The following is an 11,151-nucleotide window of genomic DNA, read 5'->3' as shown; positions in this document are numbered from 1 at the left end:
TGCCTTTTCAATAAAAGGACCACAACTATGGAACTCTCTACCGGACACTTTGAAAAGTATACCTGCACTTGTCACTTTCAAAAAACAAACAAAATTATGGCTAGTTGAGCAACAATCATGTTCCCATGTTTAGTTTTTACTCATTTTTACTAATTGGTTTTTATCTAGTCTGCACTTTGTCTGTGTTATTATTATTATTGGCTTTTATCTAGTTTGCACTTTGTCTGTATTATTACTATTATTGACTCATTCTATTTTTTATTTTCCTATTTTAATGATGTTGGATCTGTGTTGTTGTTGTTGGGGACAAGTGTTGTAAATTAGCTTTGGCTACAAACACTATGATGCATACATTGGATAACTGTTTCAGATGTCTATGTTTTTCTATCTGTCCCTATTTCAAATAAACCTCTATAATAATATTGTTAATCGATCTATCGATACATCAATCAATCGTTACATCCTTACAAATAACACACTGCGAGAATCGGTTTGAATCAAAAATAAACATTTTTATCGAATTGTCACCCCAGATATCGGAATCAGACCGAAGCCCAAAGATTCCCAACCCATTATTGCAACCTGACCTCAATACCATGTGTCGTCCGAGCTCACCTTTCTGCCAGTTTAGCTCTGCTATTGAGGCCCCGTCCCCTCCCCAACAGGCTAAAAGCCCCAGTAGCATTCTTCCTGACATGTGCTGCTGTCACTCACCTGCTCACCCACTGTGTCCTCTGGCCCAGAGCTGGCTCAGACTCCTCTGACCGCCTCACCTCCAGCTCCTACTCCATAAACCTCTCCCGGTCTTTCTGCGAAGATGGCGGGTGTGGCGGGTCTTGTCCTGATGCTGTTGCTTTGCCCGTCCCCGGCGCCGCTGTGTGAGCTGGCGCGGGCTCAGGACCCCCTGGAGGAGCACGGTAAAGTTGAGGAGGCGTTTGCAGATGGAGATGATGCTGGGGGAGAGGAGCAGAGGGAAGCGGTAGTGGAGGATGATAGAGCTGCAAGTGATGAACATGAAGAGGAAGACCAGGAGGAGGAAGAAGAAGATAAGGAGGTGGATGAAAACATTGAGGAGGAAGAAGAGAGTGAGGAAGAGGAAACCACTGAGGAAGAAGAGCTGGAAGAGGACCCCAGTCTGGAAGAGGAGACTGTACAGGATGACGAGGAGACTGACGACGAGGAAGCTCCTGAGGATGTGGACACCGAAGAAGAAGAAGAAGAAGAAGAAGAAGAAGAAGACGACGATGAGGGAAGGGAAGCCGAGTCAGAGGAGGAAGCAGAACTGGTAGAAGAAGAGACGCAGGAGGAGGAGCTAGCGGCTGAGGAAGAGGACGGTGAGGACATGGATGAAGAGCAGGAGTCTGAGGAGGAGGAAGAGGAGAATGATGAAGGTGAACATGCTTGTGTGCATCTTGACTTTTCCTTAAAAACTTTTTTTTGGAATACTTTTTACCAGAATGGCCGACATAACCTCCATCATAATCATGAGGACGCATGTTACCACTTTACTGGGGGAAAAAAAGCATGGTTTACGAATGAGCTATTAACGAGGTTTCTTACGCCAATTAAAGAGTAACAAGTTGACACAAGCAATACTATTAAGCAGTGATTCTCAAACTGTGGTAGTGGCACACGGGCTCCATTTAGTGGTACGCCAAGGGATCACTTGATTAAAGTACAGTGTTTTATTTTCCTATATTCGTCAAACACAGTGTTACTGTTCAAATTGTGTGTATTGTTAGTGGCCAAAAATGTTAAATGTACTTGTTAAATGAAGTCTCTGCCTTTTTTTAGTGAATTCTTAGCCCTACTACGCTACTGTATTTTAATATTGGTCATTATGGTGGCTGGAGAGCCAGGTTTTTTCAGAGGTGGTACTTGGTGAAAAAAGTTTAAGAACCACTGCTATGACGTTTAAGAATGACACTGACTTACCTTAACACACCTACTCAGTGGCCTAGTGGTTAGAGTGTGCGCCCTGAGATCGGTAGGTCGTGAGTTCAAACCCCGGCCGAGTCATACCAAAGACTATAACAATGGGACCCATTACTTCACTCAGCATCAAGGGTTGGAATTGGGGGTTAAATCACCAAAAATGATTCCCGGGCGTGGCCGGCGCTGCTGCCCACTGCTCCCCTCACCTCCTATGGGGTGATCAAGGGTGATGGGTCAAATGCAGAGAATGATTGTGTGACAATCATTGGTACTTAACTTTAACTTAAAGTGAACATTTTAAACAGTTTATTATTAACACTTAAATTATTACAACATTATTTATATGCATGTATATGTTTCTACCGCTTGTCCCTCTCGGGGTTGTATATGTAAAAAAACAAAACAGGTTGTTCGATTGATTTTTAGTATATTTGTATGCACTAAACACTAATTACTGCATGAGTTTAGTTGAAACAAGCTTTTTTATTTTTATTTTTGACAGCCCTATGACACATTATTGTTATTGTTATTATTGTCCTCAAACTTTCGGCACGGCTGCCTTTTGTTCATCTGTTTGGAACGGTGAACTGAACACCGGCACACACGGCAGTACCAAAAATAAGTCGGCTTATCGGTGAGGTCGTTATATGAACCGTTCTTGCCTTTGGTAGAACCACCGGAGCTGTTTACGGTAGATACAGAGTAATACAGCCATGCATGGATTTGGCTGGATGCAATCAGTTGCAATAACTGATTGGTGGCTGATCCTTCATAAATTGGCATAAAACCTGTAAGGAGATGAGATTCATATTTTTAAGCCTACTGTAACATCTATTGCTGAAAAGTAGCCTTAGACAATAGTGAAGCCATGAGGGTCCACCTTTGACCCCCTCTAACTCTGCCATCTTGGATCAGTACTTGATCAATGAACATCAAAACTACAGAATACTTGAACTTTAATACTATAATGCAATAAAGTTATTGCATCATAGTATTAAAGTTAAAGTACCACTGATAGTTACACACACACTAAGGTGTGGTGAAATTACCCTCTGCATTTGACCCATCCCTTTGTTCCACCCCCTGGGAGGTGAGGGGAGCAGTGAGCAGCAGCGGTGGCTGCGCTCTAGGATCATTTTGATGATTTAACCCCCAATTCCAACACTTGATGCTGAGTGCCAAGCAGGGAGGTAATGGGTCCCAGTTTTATAGTCTTTGGTATGACTCGGCCGGGGTTTGAACTCACGACCTACCGATCTCAGTAGTACCTCAACTTACAAGCTTAATCGGTTCTGTGACGAAGCTCATAACTCGAAACGCTTGAATCTCAAATCAACATCTCTCATTGAAATGAACTCAAATCAATTTAATTGGTGCTTGGCCCCCCAAAACATCACACTTTTAACATGTAACACGCCTTTAAAACGTTTTTTTTTTTTAGATCAAAAAGTATTATATAAAACAATGCAATAGAATGTACTACTAACAACTATAGAGTAGTTTTATGAAGTACTATAATAATGTACAGCATTTACCTGGGAGAGTGGACTTAGTATCTCCTTTCAAACAAACCAGCAGCAGCTTTTCCATATTTTCATGGATAAATGTCTGCCGTTTAGATATCATTTTAACATTCTTGTCTGGTGTTGGACTCATTCTGCTTCATTATGGTGCAGACTTGCAGCGCAGACTAGTACTGCTTCATCAAGTTAACACTCAGTCTTGTTTTGGATTTTTTTCTTCTTCTGTAATTCAAAGAATAGCATCTGCTTCTTCTTCTCAGCACTGTCCTTCACCCTCACTTCCTTCCTTCCCATTGTTGGAAAACAAAATCATGTCAAGCTAATGCACAAGTGTCAAACTCAAGGCCCGGGGACCAGTTCTGGCCCACCACATCATTTTATGTGACCTGCGAAAGCCTGGAAAAAATGGGTTTCAATAAAATATTTATTACAATTTTTTTTATTAAATGCATTCGCTCTTTCAATTTTGACAGAAAAAAATGCGTATTTTAAACTTTAATATTATCTGATCATGCCAATTATATTATTGTATACTGTATTGCAAACCTATTTTGTGAGATAAAAACAAATAGTTAAATATCTGCTTGTCACCTTTACTTATGATTTTAAAGCAAGTTATACATAAAAAAATCTAATAATTAAATGCATATGCATTTCGATTAATCATGATTAATCACAGGTTATTACCCGCATATATATTGTAAATTAATTTTAAAAAAGCGGTCCTCTGAAAGCAGCCATTACTGCGATAGGGCCCTCAATGAAAATGAGTTTGACACCCCCGAGCTAATGCAAGCGAATAAGACCAGATGGTTTAGACCAGGGGTGTCAAACTCATTTTAGATCGGGGGCCACATGGAGAAAAATCTACTCCCAAGTGGGCCGGACTGGTAAAATCACGGCATGATAACTTAAAAATAAAGACAACTTCACATTGTTTTTTTTGGTTTAAAAATAGAACAAGCACATTCTGAAATTGTACAAATAATAATGTTGTTGTTTTTTTACACTTACATGTTGCGGTTAATAGTATTCTATCTTCATTTGTTGTTACTTATACTTTCTGAATAAATGATGTGATAATGTTCATCAGTCAACTCATTGGTGTTAAGTTTCAATCTATCAAGATAAAAAAATTACATCAAAATCAAATTACAGGATGTTATTTATGTAGTTTACTCATTTTCCTCGACTGATGTGGTTTATTTTGTACATATGTAGCATCATCTACAAAGATAAAAATAATTGCTATTGTGACATCTAGTGGACACATTTAGAACAGCAGTTTCTTTCATTCAAAAATTTCCGTTCATTTTTATACTTAGCAAACTCATCCCACGGGCCGGATAAAACCTGTTCGCGGGCCTGATCCGGCCCGCGGGCCGTACGTTTGACACCCCTGGTTTAGACGGATCTTACTGGGTTCACTGTGACATGTTTTATGCCAAATAATGGCGGGGAAGCCTGTAACTCAAAATTTTGCTTTGCAACTTAAAGCATAACAATTAGCGGAGAGACAGCTCTTATCTCAAAACACTCTTAAGTTGAGATGTCATTTGTCCTGCTGCCATTAACCAATTAAAGAGCTCCCTCATGATTCTGTTCCAAATAGACAAAGATGATGACTCGGCTGAAACCGATACACAGCACTTCCATTCAGGCTCTCTGTGCAGTGTTTGCTCCATCTGCGAGGTAAAGGAATGTCGATAATCGATTCAATCAAACGTTTATATAACAATGGCGGTGTTGTGTGAAGCATTGTTCTAGCAAGTGTGACAAGTGTCAATGTGAGGAGGGCGACGAATCATCTCACTGTGAACGCTGCAAAGTAAGTGTCTGTCTGATGCACACATTACACAGCAGCATTTTTGGCTGTGTGCATTCATAATGGCTTCTTTTCTTCCCCGCAGGAATGCTCCTCTTGCTACCTTTGCCCCATACTGTGTGACACCATCTGCACGCCAGGTACATCATTCACATTTTTTTTATTTTTAATATTCGGTTATTTCTCCTATCATTGTATCCATTCTTAAATCTTTAAACGTCTATATCTTATAGTTAAAATTTAAAGTAATCAAACTTTGATTGATTGATTGAGAAGTTTATTGACATCTTTAAAGAATTGAATCCATGTAATGCTTTAAAAAGGCGAATGGGCGGCACAAAAAGCCAAAAGGCTCGTTTCCATTGTGGCCCATTAAATATTCATCACATATATATAACCTGTAACATGTACACTACCGTTCAAAAGTTTGGGGTCACATTGAAATGTCCTTATTTTTGAAGGAAAAGCACTGTACTTTTCAATGAAGATAACTTTAAACTAGTCTTAACTTTAAAGAAATACACTCTATACATTGCTAATGTGGTAAATGACTATTCTAGCTGCAAATGTCTGGTTTTTGGTGCAATATCTACATAGGTGTATAGAGGCCCATTTCCAGCAACTATCACTCCAGTGTTCTAATGGTACAATGTGTTTGCTCATTGGCTCAGAAGGCTAATTGATGATTAGAAAACCCTTGTGCACTCATGTTCACACATCTGAAAACAGTTTAGCTCATTACAGAAGCTACAAAACTGACCTTCCTTTGAGCAGATTGAGTTTCTGGAGCATCACATTTGTGGGGTCAATTAAACGCTCAAAATGGCCAGAAAAAGAGAACTTTCATCTGAAACTCGACAGTCTATTCTTGTTCTAAGAAATGAAGGCTATTCCACAAAATTGTTTGGGTGACCCCAAACTTTTGAATGGTAGTGTACATATACACAGTATACATGTCAGGTGATTTGAAAAACAATATATACAAAAAATGGAGGGGGGGGGGGGGTGTATATACACTATATACATGACACTATGTACATGACTATGCACATGTTGACTCCAAGAGTGTGCAAAACAGAATGAGAAACTATATTTACACTATAACCACATATAAACCTGCTTGATGCTTCGAAGAGTTGCTGGGAATCAATTTTTTTTTCAGATCAGGTAGAGGTTGAGCTGAGCCATGATTTTATGGCAATTTTAAAATTTAGTAGGGAAGTTCGAATTTTAAGGTCTGTTGGTAGTGCATTCCACTGTGTGGTGGCAAAATAGTAGAATGCATTTTTTCCCATGAGAGTCTTGAATTTGGGGGAGGGGGGGGCGAGGTCTGAGGAACTCCCTCTCGTGTAGTACCAGTGAGCATCACTTAATCTGGTGAAATACAAACCCTGTTTCCATATGAGTTGGGAAATTGTGTTAGACGTAAATATAAACGGAATACAATGACTTGCAAATCATTTTCAACCCATATTCAGTTGAATATGCTACAAAGACAACATATTTGATGTTCAAACTGATACATTTTTTTTGTTGCAAATAATCATTAACTTTAGAATTTGATGCCAGCAACACGTGACAAAGAAGTTGGGAAAGGTGGCAATAAATACTGATAAAGTTGAGGAATGCTCATCAAACACTTATTTGGAACATCCCACAGGTGTGCAGGCTAATTGGGAATAGGTGGGTGCCATGATTGGGTATAAAAGTAGATTCCATGAAATGCTCAGTCATTCACAAACAAGGATGGGGCGAGGGTCACCACTTTGTCAACAAATGCATGAGCAAATTGTTGAACAGTTTAAGAAAAACCTTTCTCAACCAGCTATTGTTAGGAATTTAGGGATTTCACCATCTTCGGTCCGTAATATCATCAAAGGGTTCAGAGAATCTGGAGAAATCACTGCACGTAAGCAGCTAAGCCCGTGACCTTCCATCCCTCAGGCTGTACTGCATCAACAAGGGACATCAGTGTGTAAAAGATATCACCACATGGGCTCAGGAACACTTCAGAAACCCACTGTCAGTAACTACAGTTGGTCACTACATCTGTAAGTGAAAGTTAAAACTCTCCTATGCAAGGCGAAAACCGTTTATCAACAACACCCAGAAATGCCGTCGGCTTCGCTGGGCCTGAGCTCATCTAAGATGGACTGATACAAAGTGGAAAAGTGTTCTGTGGTCTGATGAGTCCACATTTCAAATTGTTTTTGGAAACTGTGGGCGTTGTGTCTTCAGGACCAAAGAGGAAAAGAACCATCCGGATTGTTATAGGCGCAAAGTTGAAAAGCCAGCATCTGTGATGGTATGGGGGTGTATTAGTGCCCAAGACATGGGTAACTTACACATCTGTGAAGGCGCCATTAATGCTGAAAGGTACATACAGGTTTTGGAGCAACATATGTTGCCATCCAAGCAACGTTACCATGGACGCCCCTGCTTATTTCAGCAAGACAATGCCAAGCCACGTGTTACATCAACGTGGCTTCATAGTAAAAGAGTGTGGGTACTAGACTGGCCTGCCTGTAGTCCAGACCCGTCTCCCATTGAAAATGTGTGGCGCATTATGAAGCCTAAAATACCACAACGGAGACCCCCGGACTGTTGAACAACTTAAGCTGTACATCAAGCAAGAATGGGAAAGAATTCCACCTGAGAAGCTTAAAAAATGTTTCTCCTCAGTTCCCAAACCTTTACTGAGTGTTGTTAAAAGGAAAGGCCATGTAACACAGTGGTGAACATGCCCTTTCCCAACTACTTTGGCACGTGTTGCAGCCATGAAATTCTAAGTTAAATATTCTTTGCCAAAAAAAAATCAAGTTTATGAGTTTGAACATCAAATATCTTGTCTTTGTAGTGCATTCAACTGAATATGGGTTGAAAAGGATTTGCAAGTCATTGTATTCCGTTTATATTTACATCTAACACAATTTCTCAACTCGTATGGAAACGGGGTTTGTAGTTGGACAGGTACTTGGGGACAGTTTCTCTGAGTATTTTGAATACCAGGCACATTGCAATTTGGTGTACTCTTTCCTCAACTCTAAGCCATCCTAATTTGGTAAAGTGGGCTTGAGTTAGGTGAGTCCTGTATGGGAGGTTGAGCAGGAGTCTCACCAGCTTGTTTTGGGAAGTGTGCAGTTTCGTTTTTAGTGGCTTGGGGTTACTGGTGAATCATGAAATGCAGGCGTAGTCAAAATGACACTGTATGAGGGCACCGGCAAGGGTCTTAAGTAGGGGTGTGGGAAAAAATCGATTCGATTCAATGTCGATTCTTGGGGTCACGATTCGATTCAAAATCGATTTTTTTCGATTCAACGCGATTGTCGATTCAAAAACGACATTTTCCCGATTCAAAAGGATTCTCTATTCATTCAATACATAGGATTTCAGCAGGATCTACCCCAGTCTGCTGACATGCAAGCAGAGTAGTAGGTTTTTGTAAAAAGCTTTTATAATTGTAAAGGACAATGTTTTATCAACTGATTGCAATAATGTAAATTTGTTTTAACTATTAAATGAACCAAATATATGACTTGTTTTATCTTTGTGAAAATATTGGACACAGTGTGTTGTCAAGCTTATGAGATGCGATACAAGTGTAAGCCACTGTGACACTATTGTTCTTTTTTTCTTTTTTTTTTTTATAAATGTCTAATGATAATGTTAATGAGGGATTTTTAATCACTGCTATGTTGAAATTGTAACTATTATTGATACTGTTGTTGATAATATTAATTTTTGTTTCACTACTTTTTTTGGTTCTGTGTCATGTTTGTGTCTCCTCTCAATTGCTCTGTTTATTGCAGTTCTGAGTGTTGCTGGGTCGGGTTTGGTTTTGGAATTGGATTGCATTGTTATGGTATTGCTGTGTATTGTTTTGTTGGATTGATTAATTAAAAAAAAAAAAATAAAATAATAATAATTAAAAAAATTAATTAAAAAATAATCGATTTTTTAAAAATGAGAATCGAAAAATAAATAAATAAATAAATACAAAAATAATTGATTTTTTAAAAATGAGAATCGATTCTCATTTTTAAAAAATCGATTATTTTTTTAATTTATTTATTTTTATTTTTAAAATTATTATTTTATTTTTTTAATTAATTAATCCAACAAAACAATACACAGCAATACCATAACAATGCAATCCAATACCAAAACCAAACCCGACCCAGCAACACTCAGAACTGCAATAAACAGAGCAATTGAGAGGAGACACAAACATGACACAGAACAAACCACAAGTAGTGAAACAAAAATGAATATTATCAACAACAGTATCAATATTAGTTACAATTTCAACATAGCAGTGATTAAAAATCCCTCATTGACATTATCATTAGACATTTATGAAAAAAAAGAAAAAAAGAACAATAGTGTCACAGTGGCTTACACTTGCATCGCATCTCATAAGCTTGACAACACCATCCATCCATCCATCCATTTTTTACCACTTATTCCCTTCGGGGTCGCGGGGGGCGCTGGATAACACACGGTGTCCAATATTTTCACAAAGATAATACAAGTCATATTTTTGGTTCATTTGATAGTTAAGACAAATTTACATTATTGCAATCAGTTGATAAAACATTGTCCTTTACAATTATAAAAGCTTTTTACAAAAATCTACTACTCTGCTTGCATGTCAGCAGACTGGGGTAGATCCTGCTGAAATCCTATGTATTGAATGAATAGAGAATACTTTTGAATGGGGAAAATATCATTTTTGAATCAAGAATAGCGTTGAATCGGAAAAAAAATCGATTTTGAATCGAATCGTGACCCCAAGAATCGATATTGAATCGAATCGTGGGACACCCAACGATTCGCAGCCCTAGTCTTAAGTGTATCACCTCTATTTTAAAACACCTTTCACACTTCAAAGAACCAAAAATGAAATACATAATAAAATACAATACATACAATAATACAATTAAATACATTTTAACTGATTAAATCTGTTTTTAAGAATTGTGGGCACAAGTGGGTAATCCATTTATTTTACACCGTCTTTTGTCACTTTATACCTGCCATAAAAATGTAATAACAACAATATTGTTCTTTTTAGGCGGTCTTGTTGATGAGCTTACAGCCTCCATCTTTCAGTAAGACTCCTCTCCTTACTAACACACAAACATTTGTAAATATTGACGACTGACAATCAGTACTGACAATGATCTTTTGGCATTGCAGGACTGTGGCCTCTTTACTGTAATCAAACTTTTCAGATTTGACTAGGACATGGTGCACCCCCCCTGCGGTGAGATCAGGTGCGCATTGGTCAGGACGGGAGCTGTCCAGCGACACATTGTGGAGCAGCAGCCACAAGATCATGAAAATGTCCCCTTAATTAAACAAATTAAACTACCTATTGGACATTTTCTTTGACAATTCATATACTTAATCAGATATGCAAATGCTGTTTGTGGCTTAATTTTTAAAGATATATTTTTTCAGTGCCAGTGCCAAATCAGTGCCGGTTCCTCTTGAAAGACAAATGTTTGACTCGTGTCGGTGCAGAATAAAACATGTTTCTTGTTTATGCTCGTTTCAACGCTAATGCATTAAATAAATAAATGGCATACTGCTTCACATTGACCTCGCAAGTGTATGCATTAAATCGTATATGGTTTTTTCCCCATCCATCCATTTTCTACCGCTTGTCCCTTTTTTCTATGGGGTTTATTACATTTCCCTGAGGTGCTACTGTCCCGTAGCGAAACAGCAAAACAAAATCTCAATCAAAATTGTTGCTTTAGGGCAGTGTTTTTCAGCCTTTTTTGAGCCAAGGCACATTTTTTTCATTGAAAAAATGTGGAGGCACACCACCAGCAGAAAACATTAAAAACTGAAACTCAGCAG

The 11,151-nt window shown here is 38.6% G+C and overlaps 1 protein-coding gene across 2 annotated transcripts; it reads left to right on the top strand.

Annotated features, from left to right (window-relative positions):
• On the top strand, positions 1 to 10,801 carry LOC133655568 (sarcoplasmic reticulum histidine-rich calcium-binding protein). Of its 2 annotated transcripts, XM_062055840.1 has the most exons (7): positions 1 to 56; positions 744 to 1,391; positions 5,071 to 5,150; positions 5,215 to 5,286; positions 5,369 to 5,423; positions 10,358 to 10,394; positions 10,483 to 10,801. In XM_062055840.1, the coding sequence occupies exons 2-7, from the start codon at positions 818 to 820 to the stop codon at positions 10,502 to 10,504; spliced, it is 840 nt and encodes a 279-aa protein (XP_061911824.1). In that variant the 5' UTR covers positions 1 to 56; positions 744 to 817; the 3' UTR covers positions 10,505 to 10,801. The 2 variants fall into 2 exon arrangements, with proteins under 2 accessions (XP_061911824.1, XP_061911823.1); XM_062055839.1 differs by lacking the exon at positions 1 to 56 and having other exon boundaries at positions 729 to 1,391.
• The last annotated feature ends 350 nt before the right edge of the window (positions 10,802 to 11,151 follow it).

This window comes from Entelurus aequoreus, linkage group LG08 (assembly GCF_033978785.1).
Source record: "Entelurus aequoreus isolate RoL-2023_Sb linkage group LG08, RoL_Eaeq_v1.1, whole genome shotgun sequence".
Lineage (NCBI taxonomy): Eukaryota > Metazoa > Chordata > Actinopteri > Syngnathiformes > Syngnathidae > Entelurus > Entelurus aequoreus.
Note: the sequence above shows the minus strand (reverse complement) of the source record. Positions and strands in the feature narration are given on the sequence as shown.

What these genes read in the sequence shown, in the direction of transcription:
- LOC133655568 (XM_062055840.1), top strand. Translation starts at nt 818, where the DNA reads ATGGCGGGTGTGGCGGGTCTTGTCCTGATGCTGTTGCTTTGCCCGTCC. An exon ending in GGAAGAGGAGAATGATGAAG is followed by an intron (nt 1,392 to 5,070) that starts GTGAACATGCTT and finishes TGTTCCAAATAG; the next exon opens with ACAAAGATGATGACTCGGCT. An exon ending in CTTACAGCCTCCATCTTTCA is followed by an intron (nt 10,395 to 10,482) that starts GTAAGACTCCTC and finishes TTGGCATTGCAG; the next exon opens with GACTGTGGCCTCTTTACTGT.